Raw genomic sequence first — 14,887 nt, forward strand, 5'->3', positions numbered from 1 at the left:
CCGCGGCCGGCACGACGGAGCCCCCGCACGGCCGGCGGCAGCGGTTGGCGGCGGCCCCCGGCCCCCGGCGCGGGAAGAGGCGGCGGGGCGGCGGCAGCGGCGGCGACGGTGGCAGCGCCATGGAGCCGCGGGAGGTGAAGGACCGGATCCTGGAGAATATCTCGCTGTCGGTGAAGAAGGTGAGCGCGGCCGGCCTCCCTCCCGGCCGGGGCCCCTTCCCCGCCGCTCCCCCAACGCCCTCCGTCGGCGCTTGCCCGGGCCGGGGTCCCTCCTGCCGCCGGGACTCGGGCCCCCTGCCCTTCCCCTCCGCGACCCGGGGGCGACGAGCGGCCGGGAGCCCCGGGCCGGTGGAGGGGAAGCGGGGCCGCTCACGTGAGCGCCGCGGCCTCGGAGCTATTTTTAAAGAACAAAGTTAGGTCAGCGTCCTCGGAGCTTCCCCAAACCTGGCCCGGGGCCCTGCCCTCCCGGAGAGGGGTCAGCGACCCTCCGGTCCCCCACTGGGGCAGCGGCGCCCCCGGCAGCTCCTGAAGGAGCCCTATGCAGCTTCCTGCGGAATCCGCTGCATCCCCGGGTCCCACTGCGAGGCTGGGGTCGCCCAGGGTCTGGCAGTCAGGGTGGAGACCAGTGACAAGCAACTTAACTTTCCCCGGGCTTGGGTCCTGGCGACATTGCCTCTGCTCCTGGGAAGTCCCCTGAATAATCTTGCTCAAGGATGGTAGCTTTGAAGAGGTTCACTGGGGGCTTTGATTATAAGAAGCTGAAGTACCTGGGGATTGCATTTTGGATGCGGAACCGAGGAACCGGGTGAGACCACAGACACCTTGCTGTGGGGCTTGCCGCAGTAAACATCACTGTCCCAATTCCAGGTAGAAATGAGTACATACCTGTCAAGGGCATGTATTTGTGATGAAGTTGGCATATCCGCAAAAGGGTCCCGTGCTAGAAGGTAGAATCCATATTCTGGCATTGTTGGGCTGGATGTAAAAATAAAATAATAATAATTTTAAAAGAATCCATATTCACTGAAAACCTCAATGGCCAAATCAGAATGGGTTTCTCTCTCTCTCTCTCTCTCTCTCTCTCTCTCTCTCTCTCTCTCTCTCTCTCTCCCCCTCCCCCCCCCCCTCCCCCCACCTCTGTAATTTGAATTCCTGGCTCACCAGATAGTCTCAGAAACTGAAAAAAAAAAAAAAAAAAAGAAAAAGAAAATGGCTTGGGTGAGGGACTCAGCAGCTTATTTTACTTGAAGAAGCAAAATGAAGATAATTAGATCAACCATCATATTGAAATAATTGTCTGTTTTCCCACTTCTCCTCAAAAGCAACACAGGCAAGCTATTTTACCTTTTATAAAGATAAATGTGACTTAAAAATAAAACAGATTCTCAAATTGCCCTTACTAAAAACGTTCGTTTAAAAGCACAACTAAAGTAACATTGCTGAGATACAACAAGAGTTTTATGTAGTTTTACTGAGCTTTGCTAATGTAATGTGGTATGATTTTTGCTTACTCAAGGAGGGCAGGATGAGCAAATACTTTGTTGAGAAACAATACATCTTTCCTAATGGAAGAGAAAGGAACACAGGTGACCTTTCTAATCTAATCTGGGCTGATTGTGGCTTCAGGTAGGCCCGGCATTTGTCTTTTTATTTCAAACAAATGAATGGAGAAAGTCCGTGATGGAGAGGTGGTAGACATGGAGCACCCAGTCACATGTATAATCATGAGTCTTTTGAAGGCAGAGATTCACTCTGTAAATCAGGCTGTCACTTATGAGAGTTAGGTGTGTTTGCAAAGATGCATATAATTGTAGGTGTTTGGACAAGGACACTTTATTGAGCTGGAATGCACCCCAGAAAATGTCACACACTAGCAACTGCAAACCCATCCCTGGGTGTATCACAACCAAAGCCATGGTCAGCATCATCGTTAGGAGAATGGATTCTGGAGTCTAGCTGCCCGATTGAATCCCCACCCTGCCATATTAATAACCCTGTAACCTTGGTCAGGCTTATTAACCTCTCCATGCCCCAGTTTCTTCATCTATAAAGCAGGGATAAAATTAGGGTTGTTGTGAAGTGGTTTTTTTTGTTGTTGTTTTGTTTGTTTTTGAGACAGTGTCTTGCTCTCTTTCCTAGCCTGGAGGGCAGTGGTGTGATCTCAGCTCACTACAACCTCTACCTCCCAGGTTCAAGCGATTCTCCTGCTTCGGCCTCCTGGGTAGCTTGGGATTACAGGCGTGCGCCACCTTGCCCGGCTAATTTTTGTATTTTTAGTGGAGATGGAGTTTCACCATGTTGGCCAGGCTGGTCTTGGAACTCCTGAACTCAAGTGATCTGCCTGCCTTGGCCTCCCAAAGTGCTGGGATTACAGGTGTGAGCCACCGCGCCCGACTAATTTTTGTGTTTTTGCAGAGACGGGATTTCACCATATTGGTCGGGCTGTGTTGTGATTTTTTTTTTTTGAGACGAAGTCTCACTTTGTTGCCCAGGCTGGAGTTCAGTAGCGCAATCTCAGCTCACTACAACCTCCGCCTCCCAGGTTCAAGCAATTCTCCTGCCTCAGCCTCCTGAGAAGCCTGGGATTACAGGTGTGTGCCACCATGCCCGGCTAATTTTTTTTGTATTTTTAGTAGAGACAGGGTTTCACCATATTGGCCAGGCTGGTCTCGAACTCCTGACCTTGTGATCTGCCTACCTCAGCCTCCCAGAGTGTTGGGATTACAGGCGTGAGCCATTGCGCCCGGCCTTTTTTTTTTTTTTTTTTTTTTGAGACAGGAGTCTTGCTCTGTCGCCCAGGCTGGAGTGCAGTGGCGCGATGTCAGCTTACTGCAGGCTCCGCCTCCCGGGTTCACGCCACTCTCCTACCTCAGGCTCCGGAGTAGCTGGGACTACAGGCGCCCGCCACCACACCTGGCTAATTTTTTTGTATTTTTAGTAGAGACGGGGTTTCACCATGTTAGCCAGGATGGTCTCCATCTCCCGACCTTGTGATCCGCCTGCCTCAGCCTCCCAAAGTGCTGGGATTACAGGCGTGGTGAAGTTTTAATAAACATATGTAGAGTGTTTAGCATGGATCCTGACCCAGTCTTTTTTTTTTTTTTTTGAGACGGAGTCTCGCTCTGTCGCCCAGGCTGGACTGCAGTGGCCGGATCTCAGGTCACTGCAAGCTCCGCCTCCTGGGTTCACGCTATTCTCCTGCCTCAGCCTCCCGAGTAGCTGGGACTACAGGCGCCCGCCACCTCGCCCAGCTAGTTTTTTTGTATTTTTTTTAGTAGAGACGGGGTTTCACCGTGTTAGCCAGGATGGTCTCAATCTCCTGACCTCGTGATCCGCCCGTCTCGGCCTCCCAAAGTGCTGGGATTACAGGCTTGAGCCACCGTGCCCGGCCTGACCCAGTCTTAACTGGTAGATTTTTTCTTTGTGGAAGAGCCCATTCCTCAATTTTACAAGGCTTGAAGATGGCTCAAGTGCCTCGCCACCTAAAGGTTGTTCTACAACACCATTTGTTCTTGGTAGCCACTTCCTCTGTGTCTTTGTTTGAGACAACTGTGATATGATTCTTGCATCATAAATTACATTTGGTTTTCTGAATCAGAGTGTCTGCTTTACTAGGAACCTGTTAGTTTGGCCCCAGCAGTAAACATTGAGGATAGCAGTCTTGGGGTCAGATTTGTCCTTGAATGCCAGTCTTACCTAAATGTGTTATATAACACCTTGAGAGTTGCTTTGCCTTTTTTCTTCCATCCTACCACCAGTAAATGGTCTTACTGGTCCTTTTATAAGGATTTTACATGAAAAAAATGAGATGCGTTATTTCTGCAAGGAAAGATCCGTTGTGTATTTCTGTGTTTGCAAAGAGTATTTTAGAACTTTTTGTGAAAATGAAGCATGCCTGCAGAAAAGTGCACAGGTCCTGAGTGGACAGCTTAATGAGTTCTCACAAAGTGAAAACACCTGCATATCCAGCACCCTGACCAAGAAACAGAACATGACCATTATCCCAGAAAGCCCCCTCGTTCCCCCTCCCAGAAACTACACCCTCAAAGCAACCACTATCCCCAAGGAGTATTGTTGAGTTCAGCTATTTTCACGCTTAGATTTTGTGATGGTGAATACCCATTATAACACTAGACAGGTGAAACAGCTGTTAATCCATCTGAATCCAAGGCAACCTGTGTTCTGATATGGACACAGAATTTCTGGGAGTTAGAGAGAACTGGAGAGTTTAATAATTAACATGATTAAATGAAAGTGATAACACAGGCCGGGCATGGTGGCTCACGCCTGTAATCCCAGCACTTTGGGAGGCCAAGGTGGACGGATAACTTGAGGCCAGACGTTCGAGACCAGCCTGGCCAACATGGTGAAACCCCATCTCTACCAAAAATACAGAAATTAGCCAGGTGTGGTGGTGCATGCATGTAGTCCCAGCTACTTGGGAGGCTGAGGCAGAGAAGCACTTGAACCGTGGAGGTAGAGGTTGCAGTGAACTGAGATCACGCCACTACACTCCAGCATGGGTGACAGAGGGAGACTCTGTCTCAAAAAAAAAAAAAAAGGAAATGATACAATAGAAAGCAAATTCAATTCTGTATTCAGTTCTCGAAAGGGAGCTAGTAGCAGAAACATCCAAGATGCTGCCAATAAATGGTTGCTGATTTGTTAATAGTTAAAGAGAAATGTCCAAGTCAACGACAGCTTTGGCATTTTTGAATCCGCATGTGATTCTACTAAATAACATCTTCTCCAGAGGAGGGAAGGCAGGCAGTGATTTTCCCAAGTTCTGCTTTTGAGGAGCAGGTGTGTGCTGTGTATGCCTGCAGAATGAGCAAAGACTATATGCCATAAGAAGCAGCCTCCTGGTCAGGCACGCTGGCTCACGCCTGTAATCCCAGCACTTTGGGAGGCCAAGGTGGGCGGATGACCTGAGGTTGGGAGATCAACACCAGCCTGACCAACATGGAGAAACCCCATCTTTATTAAAAATACAAAATTAGCTAGGCGTGGTGGCGCATACCTGTAATCCTAGCTACTCGGGAGGCTGAGGCAGGAGAATCACTTAAACCTGGGAGGCAGAGGTTGCGGTGAGCTGAGATCACACGATTGCACTCCAGCCTGGGCAACAAGAGCGAAACTCCGTCTAAAAAAAAAAAAAGAAATACTGATAGAGTTCAGAGAAAGAGAAGAAGCAGGCATTCAAGATAGAAGAAACAGCCTAGAGGCATTCCCAAGGAAGTGGGGCCCTCCAGATGGTCTTCCCAGGACAGGCGTGACCTGTCTTAACACGGACCCGTCTTAAGATTGCCAAGGGTTCTGCAAGATGCGGCTGGAAAGTGCTTTCTGTGGAAGCCATGTAGCCTAGTGGACACAAATGCAGGTTTCAGAGGTATGCAGACTTGGGCCTGGATTTGACTTCCGGGTTTGTCACTGACCATCTCAATCCTGGCAGATGACTGGACCACTGTTTGCATCAGCAGTGAGAACCTACTACTAATGTTATAATGATAATTCGATTATATGAGAGAACACCCTTACAGCACTTAGCACAATACCTTGCTTACAGTGAGGCTTAAGTAAAAGCCAAGCCACCATTACTACTTGCAAGCGTCTCTGTGGACTCTGCAGTTCCCCCTTGTGCAGTCTTCAGTGAGTGTTGGTTTTTTTTTTGTTTTTTTTTTTGTTTTTTGAGACGGAATTTCGCTCTTGTTGCCCAGGCTGGAGTGCAGTGGCACGATCTCAGCTCACTGCAACCTCCGCCTCCCAAGTTCAAGTGATTCTTGAGCCTCAGCCTCTCCAGTATCTGGGATTACAGGTATGCGCCACTATGCCCGGCTAATTTTGTATTTTTAGTAGAAATGGAGTTTTGCCATGTTGGCCAGGCTGGCCTCAAACTCTCTACCTCAGGCGATCTGCCTGCCTCGGCCTCCCAAAGTGCTGGGATTACAGACATGAGCCACCACGCCCAGCCGAGTGTTTTTTGTTTGTTTGTTTGGTTTTGGTTTTTTTTGATAGTCTTGCTCTGTCGCCCAGACTGGAGTACAGTGACATGATCTTGACTCACTGCAACCCCCTCCTCCCAGGTTCAAGAAATTCTCATGCCTCAACCTTCCGAGTAGCTGGGATTACAGGCACAGACCACCACACCCTGCTAATTTTTGGATTTTGAGTAGAGACAGGGTTTCATCATGTTGGCCAGGCTGGTCTCAAACTCCCAATGTCAAGTGATACACCCACCTTGGCCTCCCAAAGTACAGACGTGAGCCACTGCCTCCGGCTTCAGTGAGAGTCTTATACTACACTGCTCTGTTTCTTCGAGCTCAAACTTTTTCTTAAAAGGCCACATGGTAAATATTTTCAGGCCGTATAGTCTTTGTTGAAACTGCTCAGTTCTGCTCAAAAGCAACCAAATGTGGATGAGTGTGGCTTTGTTCCAATAAAACTTTATTTACAAAAATAGGTAGCAGGCTGGATTTAGCCCACAGGCAGTATTTCACATATGAAGCATGTGTTCATATGAAAAAGTCCTTGCCAAGGTAGGCCAGGGATTACTTCTAGAGAAGTTGGTGCAACCAGTCCTATAGTTAACCAAATCTCTATTGTAGCTGTGTTTTTGCACGTTATATTAGGCTTGCGGAGTGAATGTGGACACTTGTAAATCCCATCATGTGTATTCAGTTATTCAAAACTATTTAGTGAGCACCTTTCTTAGGACCTCACCATCATAGGCCCTAGGAAGGTTCTTATGAACAGGCAGATGAGTGTCTGCCCTCATGGAGATGACATTCTTTTTTTTTTTTTTTTTTTTTTTTTTGAGATGGAGTCTCTCGCTGTGTCACCCAGGCTGGAGTGCAGTGGCGCGATCTCGGCTCACTGCAAGCTCCGCCTCCCAGGTTCACGCCATTCTCCTGCCTCAGCCTCCGAGTAGCTGGGACTACAGGCGCCCGCCACCACGCCCGGCTAGTTTTTTGTATTTTTAGTAGAGACGGGGTTTCACCATGTTAGCCAGGATGGTCTCGATCTCCTGACCTCGATCCACCGCCTCGATCCATCCTCCTGACCTCCTGACCTCTTGATCCACCCGCCTCGGCCTCCCAAAGTGCTGGGATTACAGGCTTGAGCCACCGCGCCCGGCGGAGATGACATTCTAGAAGAAGAAGAAGGGTGATAAATTCGTAGACAAATACAGAGATGATTTCAGATCATGGTAAGCGTTATGAAGGCGTTCAAGCAATATGATAAAGAACTGGCAGGGAAGTTTGCTTTGGAGATGATCAGGGAAGATTCCCTAAGGCAATGACATTGCAACCTGCAAGGGACACCGAGTAGGGTAAGAGAATGCAAAATGATTCTTTGTGTGTGTGTGTTTGTTTGAGATAGGGTTTCACTCTGTGGCCCACGCTGGAGTACAGTGGCACCATCATGGCTCACTGCAGCCTTCAACTCCTGGGATCAAGCGATTCTCCCACCTCAGCCACCTGAGTAGCTGGGACTACAGATGTATACCACCACGTCCAGCTAATTTTTATTTTATTTTTTTTGTGGCGACAAGGTCTCACTATGTTGCCCAGGCTGGTCTCGAACTCCTGAGCTCATGTGATCCTCCCACCTCGGCCTGCGTACTAGGATTACAGGCATGAGCCACTGCACTTGGCCGTAAAATTATTCTAAGAAAATAAGTAGTTGTTTTTAAAAACACACAAATAGCTCAGAATTATATAAAATGAAAAGTAATTGCCCCTGTTCTCCCACCCTTTAAAGGGGTAAGTGAATTTAATAGGGTAACCACTGCTCAGTTCGTGGGTCCTGACAACCTTCTCTGGCCTCAGTCTCCCACCCACTTTGGTTTGGACAGACAGTGCCCCACCGCGTCGGCTCTGAGTGAAGTTCTATTTCCGGTCAGGCACACTGCCTTGAGCAGGAGTCTCCCAGTCCCCAGCCGGGATCGGGATTTACTGGCTCTGGTGAATGAGCCACAGCTGTTGTTCAGCCCACCCTGTTCGTGCAGTTAAAAAGGGTGCCTTGGATGGTGAACTTTTTCTCATTTTTCTACTCCTGAGATAGGTCAGATCTGCAAGTACATAACAATTAGCTGGGGGTGGGGAGGGGAGGTGGTGGGCATAGTGGCTCACGACTATAATCCCAGCACTTTGGGGGGCTGAGGTGGGAGGATCACTTGAGTCCAGGAATTCAAGACCAGCCTGTGCAACATAATGAGACCCTGTCTCTACAAAAATAAAAATGAAAAATTAGGTGAGCATGGTGGCACATGCCTATAGTCCCAGCTCCTCAGGAGGCGGAGGCAGGAGGGTCATGTGAGCCCATAAGGTTGAGGCTGCAGTGAGCCAGGATCATGCCATTACACTCCAGCTTGGGTGACAGTGAGACCCTGTCTTGGAAGAAAAAAAAATTGGCTGGGGTAGCTCATTCCTAGAGAGGGACTGGTAGGTAGATAGATGTAAAAATTATATTGACTATTTGGTTTAGATCAATAGTTTTGTTTCTCTCTGGCTTTACGGAAAAACTCGTAAGAGTTTTAGAGTTTTAAATGTTCTCAAAATCCCTAAGGACCTGAGTCACCAGGATAAAGATTTACATAAAATAGTATCTACACACACACTTTACAAACTGAAGTGTTAAGGGTCAGTGTGCCTTCTCCCTGCTCCTCTTCCTCTTCTTCCTCCAGGTCCTAAATTCTCAGTGGCTATTTCCCTGCTCCTTTCCTCTCTCCCAGAGTAGAGGCTATCTGGTGAGGCCTGGGAGGGACCTGAAGGTCCCTAACCCAGAAACCATGGTGTGCACAGAGGGATCCTAACCCCATGGGTAACTCCACCCAGGCTCAGGAGTAGATACTAGTGGAGAAGTGATAACTGCTTTTTCTGAGCCCTGCCCACTTTTTTCGTTTTTTTTTTTTTTTTTTTTTTTGTGGGGACCGGGTTTCCCTGTGTTGCTCAGGCTGGTGTTGAGCTCCTGGCCTCAAGCCTTCCTCTCACCCCAGCCTCCCGAAGTGTGGGGTTACAGGTGCAAGCCACTGTGCCCATGCCCATTCACTTTTTATTTTTTTAATGGAGTTTTGCTCTTGTTGCTCAGGCTGGAGCATGGTGGCATGATCTTAGCTCACTGCAACCTCCTTCTCCCCGGTTCAAGCATTTCTCCTGCCTCAGCCTCCCAAGTAGCTGGGATTATAGGCGTGCACCACCATGCCCAGCTAATTTTGTATTTTTAGTAGAGATGGGGGTTTCACCATGTTGGTCAGGCTGGTCTCGAACTCCTGACCTCAAGTGATCCACCTGCCTTGGCCTCCCAAAGTGCTGGGATTACAGGAGTGAGCCACTGTGCCTAGCCACATTTTTTTTTTTTTTCTTTTTTGAGACAGAGTCTCTCTCCCTTGCCCAGGCTGGAGGGCAGTGGCGTGATCTCGGCTCACTGCAGCCTCCACCTCCTGGGTTCAAGCAGTTCTCCTGCCTCAACCTCCTGAGTAGCTGGGATTACAGGTGCCTGCCACCACACCTGGCTAATTTTTGTATTTTTAGTAGAGATGGGGTTTCACCATGTTGGCCAGGCTGGTCTCGAACTCCTGGCCTCAAGTGATCCGCCCGCCTCGGCCTCCTGAATTGTTGGGATTACAGGCATGAGCCACCTCACCCGGACCCATGCCCGTTTGCTTTTAACTTATGGTTCTCCTTTTACAAAATGCTTCTCTGACGTCAGGTTTCTGTTAGAAACCTTGTGACACTGTGGTCCTTTCCATCCCATCACAGAACACCCTGGGCTCGCTCTCTCCATGGATTGGCTATGGCTTAGGCCCATCCAGATTGAAAGGCCCTGTGTGATGATTTGAGGCCAGGCAGAAACTCACCTGGGGTTTAACAGAAACAGGTCGCCATCTGGTAGTAACAGGCTGTCTGTTCAGATGGGGCTGACTGTCTATGGTCACTCTGCCATCATGGCTGGCACTCCAGAGCTTCAGATGGAGCAGTGGTGATTCCTGTGGTTCTCCCTCAGAACTCATCCAGCTGGAGCCTAGTGTGAAAAGAAATTCCCAGCAAAACTAAAAATCTGCTGCCAGCTGACACAAATGTTAGGTCTGGAAACGTTGAGTAAGAGGCAGAGTGGTCCACACAAGCCTTAATGTGGAAAGGCAAGAGCTGGTGTTCAGTTCGTGACTGTTGTGGGGAGAAGAAGGCTGGCATTTGCAGGGACTCTGGGGCTCCTGGCTGGGTCATTCCTACCTCAGGATTCTCCAGTGCCCATCTCAGGCATCAGGATTCACCACCACGGCAGGAGTGTGTTGCTGCTGGAGCTGGCAGTGCCCTTCTGTCCAAGGGAAGCAATAGAACTTTTCTCACGACAAAAAGCTCTCTGGGTTGCCACCTCTATTGATAAAACAGATTTCTTGGCCAGGCGTGGTGGCTCACGCCTGTAATCCCAGCACTTTGGGAGACCCAGGTGGGTGGATCACGAGTTCAGGAGTTCGAGACCAGCTTGACCAACATGGTGAACCCCCGTCTCTACTAAAAATAGAAAAATTAGCCGGGCATGGTGGCACATGCATGTAATCCCAGCTACTCAGGAGGCTGAGGCAGGATAATCACTTGAACCTAGGAGGCGGAGGTTGCAGTGAGCCAAGATCGTGCCACTGCACTCTAGCCTGAGCGACAGAGCGAGACTCCATCTCAGAAAAAAACAAAAACAAAAACAGGTTTCTCGGCCTGTGATCTGGAAACTGCCGTGCAATAGAGAACGAGCAACTCTGGACCCCGAGCTCTCCTCCTTGAGAGTCTAAATCAGGCAGCAGGGCCGGTTGGTTTGGGTGAAGTCTCCTTTCCAGCCCTATCTCCCTTGGTGTTGCTCATTCAAGGTGCAGACGTCCTAGAACTTCCATTTGAGGCAGGTGAATAAGGATGATTTCTGGGAGAGTCCTTTCCACTGGAGATTCAAGTTTAGGCCATTGATCTATCAGTTATTGAAACCATCCAGGGTCCTGAGAGCTTCTCCTGACCTCTTGCCAGTGAAGCAGGTGGCCCTCTGTACAGATATTCTCCTCCATGCTGTGTATTTGTTTTGTTTTGTTTTTTTGAGACAGAGTCTCACTCTATTGCCCAAGCTGGAGGGCAGTGGTGTGATCTCGGCTCACTGCAACCTCCACCTCCCGAGTCCAAGTGATTCTCCTGCCTCAGCCTCCCAAGTAGCTGGGATTACAGGCAGGCACTACCACAGTGGGCTAATTTTTGTATTTTTTAGTAGAGACGGGGTTTCATCATTTTGGCCAGGCTGGTCTTGAACTCCTGACTTCAAGTGATCCTGCTTTGGCCTCCCAAAGTCCTGGGCTTACAGGCATGAGCCACCACACCTGGCCTTATGCTATGTACTTGTAATTTATCTTTTCCTCCTTTGCCTATAAGTGTCTACAAACATTGCACAAATATATAAGGAAGAAGGTATTAGTTTCTTATAATTCCCTTCCTCCCCAGATAACTGTATTTAACAGTTGGAACTAACAGATTCTGAGAAACCCAATATTATGCGAGAACAAGGAAGGAACTGATGAGTGCTTGAAATACACAAAATCTCCAAACTTAATTTTTTTTTTTTTTTTTTTTTTTTGAGACGGAGTCTCGCTGTGTAGCCTGGGCTGGAGTGCAGTGGCCTGATCTCAGCTCACTGCAAGCTCCGCCTCCCCGGGTTCACGCCATTCTCCTACCTCAGCCTCCCGAGTAGCTGGGACTACAGGCGCCCGCCACCTCGCCCGGCTAGTTTTTTCTGTATTTTTTAGTAGAGACGGGGTTTCACCGTGTTAGCCAGGATGGTCTTGATCTCCTGACCCCGTAATCTGCCCGTCTCGGCCTCCCAAAGTGCTGGGACTATAGGCTTGAGCCACCGCGCCCGGCCTAAACTTAATTTTTGAGGGTAATTAACCTTCATTTTTCACACTTCTGCCCCAAGTTGTTTTTGGTGTTCACAGACTACTGAGGCATGAGAGTCCTGAACATGTTGAGAGGAAGGGGAGTAATAAAACCACAAGAATCTTTAACATTTAGTTTATTCGGCACCTGTTGCATGCCAGGCCCTAGAGTTGGCATGTTTACATGCGTTTCCTGGGTCAGTGCCCATGATATTGGGGCATTTTGGGTTTTTTGAGGTTTTTTGGACAGAGTTTCGCTCTGTCGCCTAGGCTGGAGTGCAGTGATACCATCTCAGCTCAATGCAAACTTTGCCTCCCAGGTTCAAACGGTTCTCCTGCCTCAGCCTCCAGAGTAGCTGGGATTACAGATGCCCATCACCATGCCCAGCTAATTTTTGTATTTTTAGTAGCGATGGGGTTTCACCCTGTTGGCCAGGCTGGTCTCCAACTCAGGTGATCCGCTCGCCTCGGCCTCCCAAAGCGCTGGGATTACAGACGTGAGCCACCGCACCCGGCTTTGGGGTTTGTTTTTGGAGACAGGGTCTCGCTCTGTCACCCAGAGTGGAATGCAGTGGTGTGATCTCGGCTCACTGCAGCCTCGACCTCCCAGGATCAAGTAATCCCCCCACCTCAGCCCTCCTGAGTAGCTGGTACTACAGGTGTGCACCACCACGTCCAACTAATTTTTTCTGCTTTTTTTTTTTTTTTTTTTTTGTAGAGATGGAGTTTTGCCATGTTGCCTAGGCTGCTCTGAAACTCCTGGGCTCAAGCCATTCTCCGCCTTGGTTTCCCAAAGTGCTGGGATTACAGGCATGAGCCACTTCACTCGCCTGGTGCCTATTTAACACATGAGGGAATGAAGTTTAGAGAAATAAACTGCCGGAGGTTATTAAGCTCACAAGGAGCAGGGCTGGAATTTGAACCATTTTCTGGCTTTTGCTGTTTCCATTTCTCTGACCCTTTTCCTTCTCCATGGTGTTGGTCTTGAAGTAACAGATAACACATCCCCATGGGTCAGTCTGGGGGCCAGTCCTCCATAAAACCATCTAACAAATATTTGGTTTTTTAAATTTTGTTTTGTTTTGTTTTGTTTGAGACTGAGTTTCGCTCTTGTTGCCCAGACTTGGAGTGCAATGGCGCAATCTCGGCTGACTGCAACCTCCACCTCCTGGGTTCAAGCAATTCTCCTAACTCAGCCTCCCGAGTAGCTGGGATTATAGGCGCCCGCCACCACGCCCGGCTAGTTTTTGTATTTTTAGTAGAGATGGGGTTTCATCATATTGGTCAAGATGGTCTCGAACTCCTGACCTCAGGTGATCCACCCACCTTGGCCTCCCAAAGTGTTGGGATTACAGGCGTGAGCTGCCGCGCCTGGCCACAAATATTTGTTGAGTGAGTATTACGTGCTGAGCACTCTTCTAGTCATAGGAATCAACAGCAAATCCTACCAAGCTCCTTCCCCGTGGGGCAGACATTCTGGAAGAGGAGACAGACATCAAACAAATTGCAGTGGGATAGGTGTACGCCCCAAGTCCTCCCTAATGTCCTTTATTATCCATTATGGATTTGTAATCCATGAAGGTCTATCATGCTTTCTAGCCTTGTATTTACATTTTCAGCCTGTAGAATATCTGACTGTATTGCACGGGCCTTGGAATGGCAGCAAGAGTCCCCCCAGGGTCCCCCAGCCTAACATTGTGATTTAGACAGTAACTGGGTGAGCATTTCCCTTGGTCATACTTGGGTTGTCTGGGTAATGGAGGCACTCATGAGGTGGTGGTGTAGGGTGGGGGAGGCACTCATGAGGTGGTGTTGTAGGCACAGGAGAGGAAAAGGGAAGTGAAAGATGAACACACCAGCTGAAGCTTCCGTGCTTTGAAAGCCTGGTTAAAATGAGGCTTTGAAAAACTCCCTTCTCCTCCACCAGTGCCACACACAACACTGAGTGTGGAGAGCTCAGAAAACAGAGCTCAGGGTCTCTGCCAGCTCCTGCTTCCGTCCCAGCAGAAGAAGAATGGAGTAGAATCGTGTGCACTCTGTTTTTCAGGCCATTGGCTGGCTTCTAGGTCTCTGGTGTTCACTGAGGGGCCCCTCGACAGAACCTCTTAGCAGTTTTCTCCCCACCTGAAGAGCAGTCCTCGGTCCCTCTGTAAGAAGTCAATCCCTGTGCTGAGTTCTGAGCCAGAGGAATCATAGTGCCTTGAGGTTTGCAACTCCCCTTCCAGGAAGAGGAAGCATTTAGCTGCTTTTGGAAACCATGTTCTGTCAGTTATGCTAGAGATCTGTGCCCAAGTAGACTAGTCACTTTCAGCTGTCATTGTTCCTACACCGCAAATAAAGCACAGAAAAATGAAATCCACAGGTAATTCAAGTACCTGCTTTTTTCCAGCTTTCCCCCTGCATGTCTTTCTTTTTCTTGAGACAGGGTCTCACTCTGTCACCCAGCCTGGGATGCAGTGGTGCAGTCACAGCTCACTGCAGCCTCTGCCTCCCAAGTAGCTGGGACTACAGGAGTATGCCATCATGCCCAGCTAATTTTTTTTTTTTTTTTTTTGTACATTTAGTAGAGACAGGGTCTCGCCATGTTGCCCAGGCTGGTCACCCCCCGCATATCTTTCAGTAGCGCTGCCAGTAAAGTGGAGAGCCTGCCAGCTCTCCAGCAGAAGTGATTTCGGAGGTGGGCAAAGAAACCTGTGCAATTGGCTGCTGTATTGAGTGGCAAATGAATGGTTAAGAGGCATTGATTTCACCAAACTTGCTTAAAGATCGACGCAGTCCCATAGTGGATAAACCCTTTATGACAGCTCCACACATTGGGGGACTTTACCAGACCCAGGATGCCACCCAGTCTGGGCACACACCCTTCCTGGCGAGGGGCTTTGACTGCCCTTCTAAGACATCGCTGAAGGACGGCATTTTTCTTTTTATTTATTTATTTATTTTTAGAGACAGAGTCTTGCTCTGTCACCCAGGCTGCAGTGCA

At 49.0% G+C, this 14,887-nt stretch overlaps 1 protein-coding gene across 2 annotated transcripts in view; it reads left to right on the plus strand.

The window, feature by feature from the left end:
* Positions 1-36: 36 nt before the first annotated feature.
* Positions 37-14,887, plus strand: part of PLEKHM2 (pleckstrin homology and RUN domain containing M2) — a 51,291-nt gene continuing 36,440 nt past the window's right edge. Inside the window, exon 1 of one of the 2 annotated variants that reach the window (XM_025381293.1) lies at positions 37-179. In XM_025381293.1, the coding sequence (XP_025237078.1) occupies positions 120-179 (60 nt within the window). In that variant the 5' untranslated portion in view covers positions 37-119. The remainder of the gene's footprint in view (positions 180-14,887) is intronic. The other variant, XM_025381291.1, reaches the window with a different exon arrangement.

This window comes from Theropithecus gelada, chromosome 1 (assembly GCF_003255815.1).
Source record: "Theropithecus gelada isolate Dixy chromosome 1, Tgel_1.0, whole genome shotgun sequence".
Classification (NCBI taxonomy): Eukaryota; Metazoa; Chordata; class Mammalia; order Primates; family Cercopithecidae; genus Theropithecus; species Theropithecus gelada.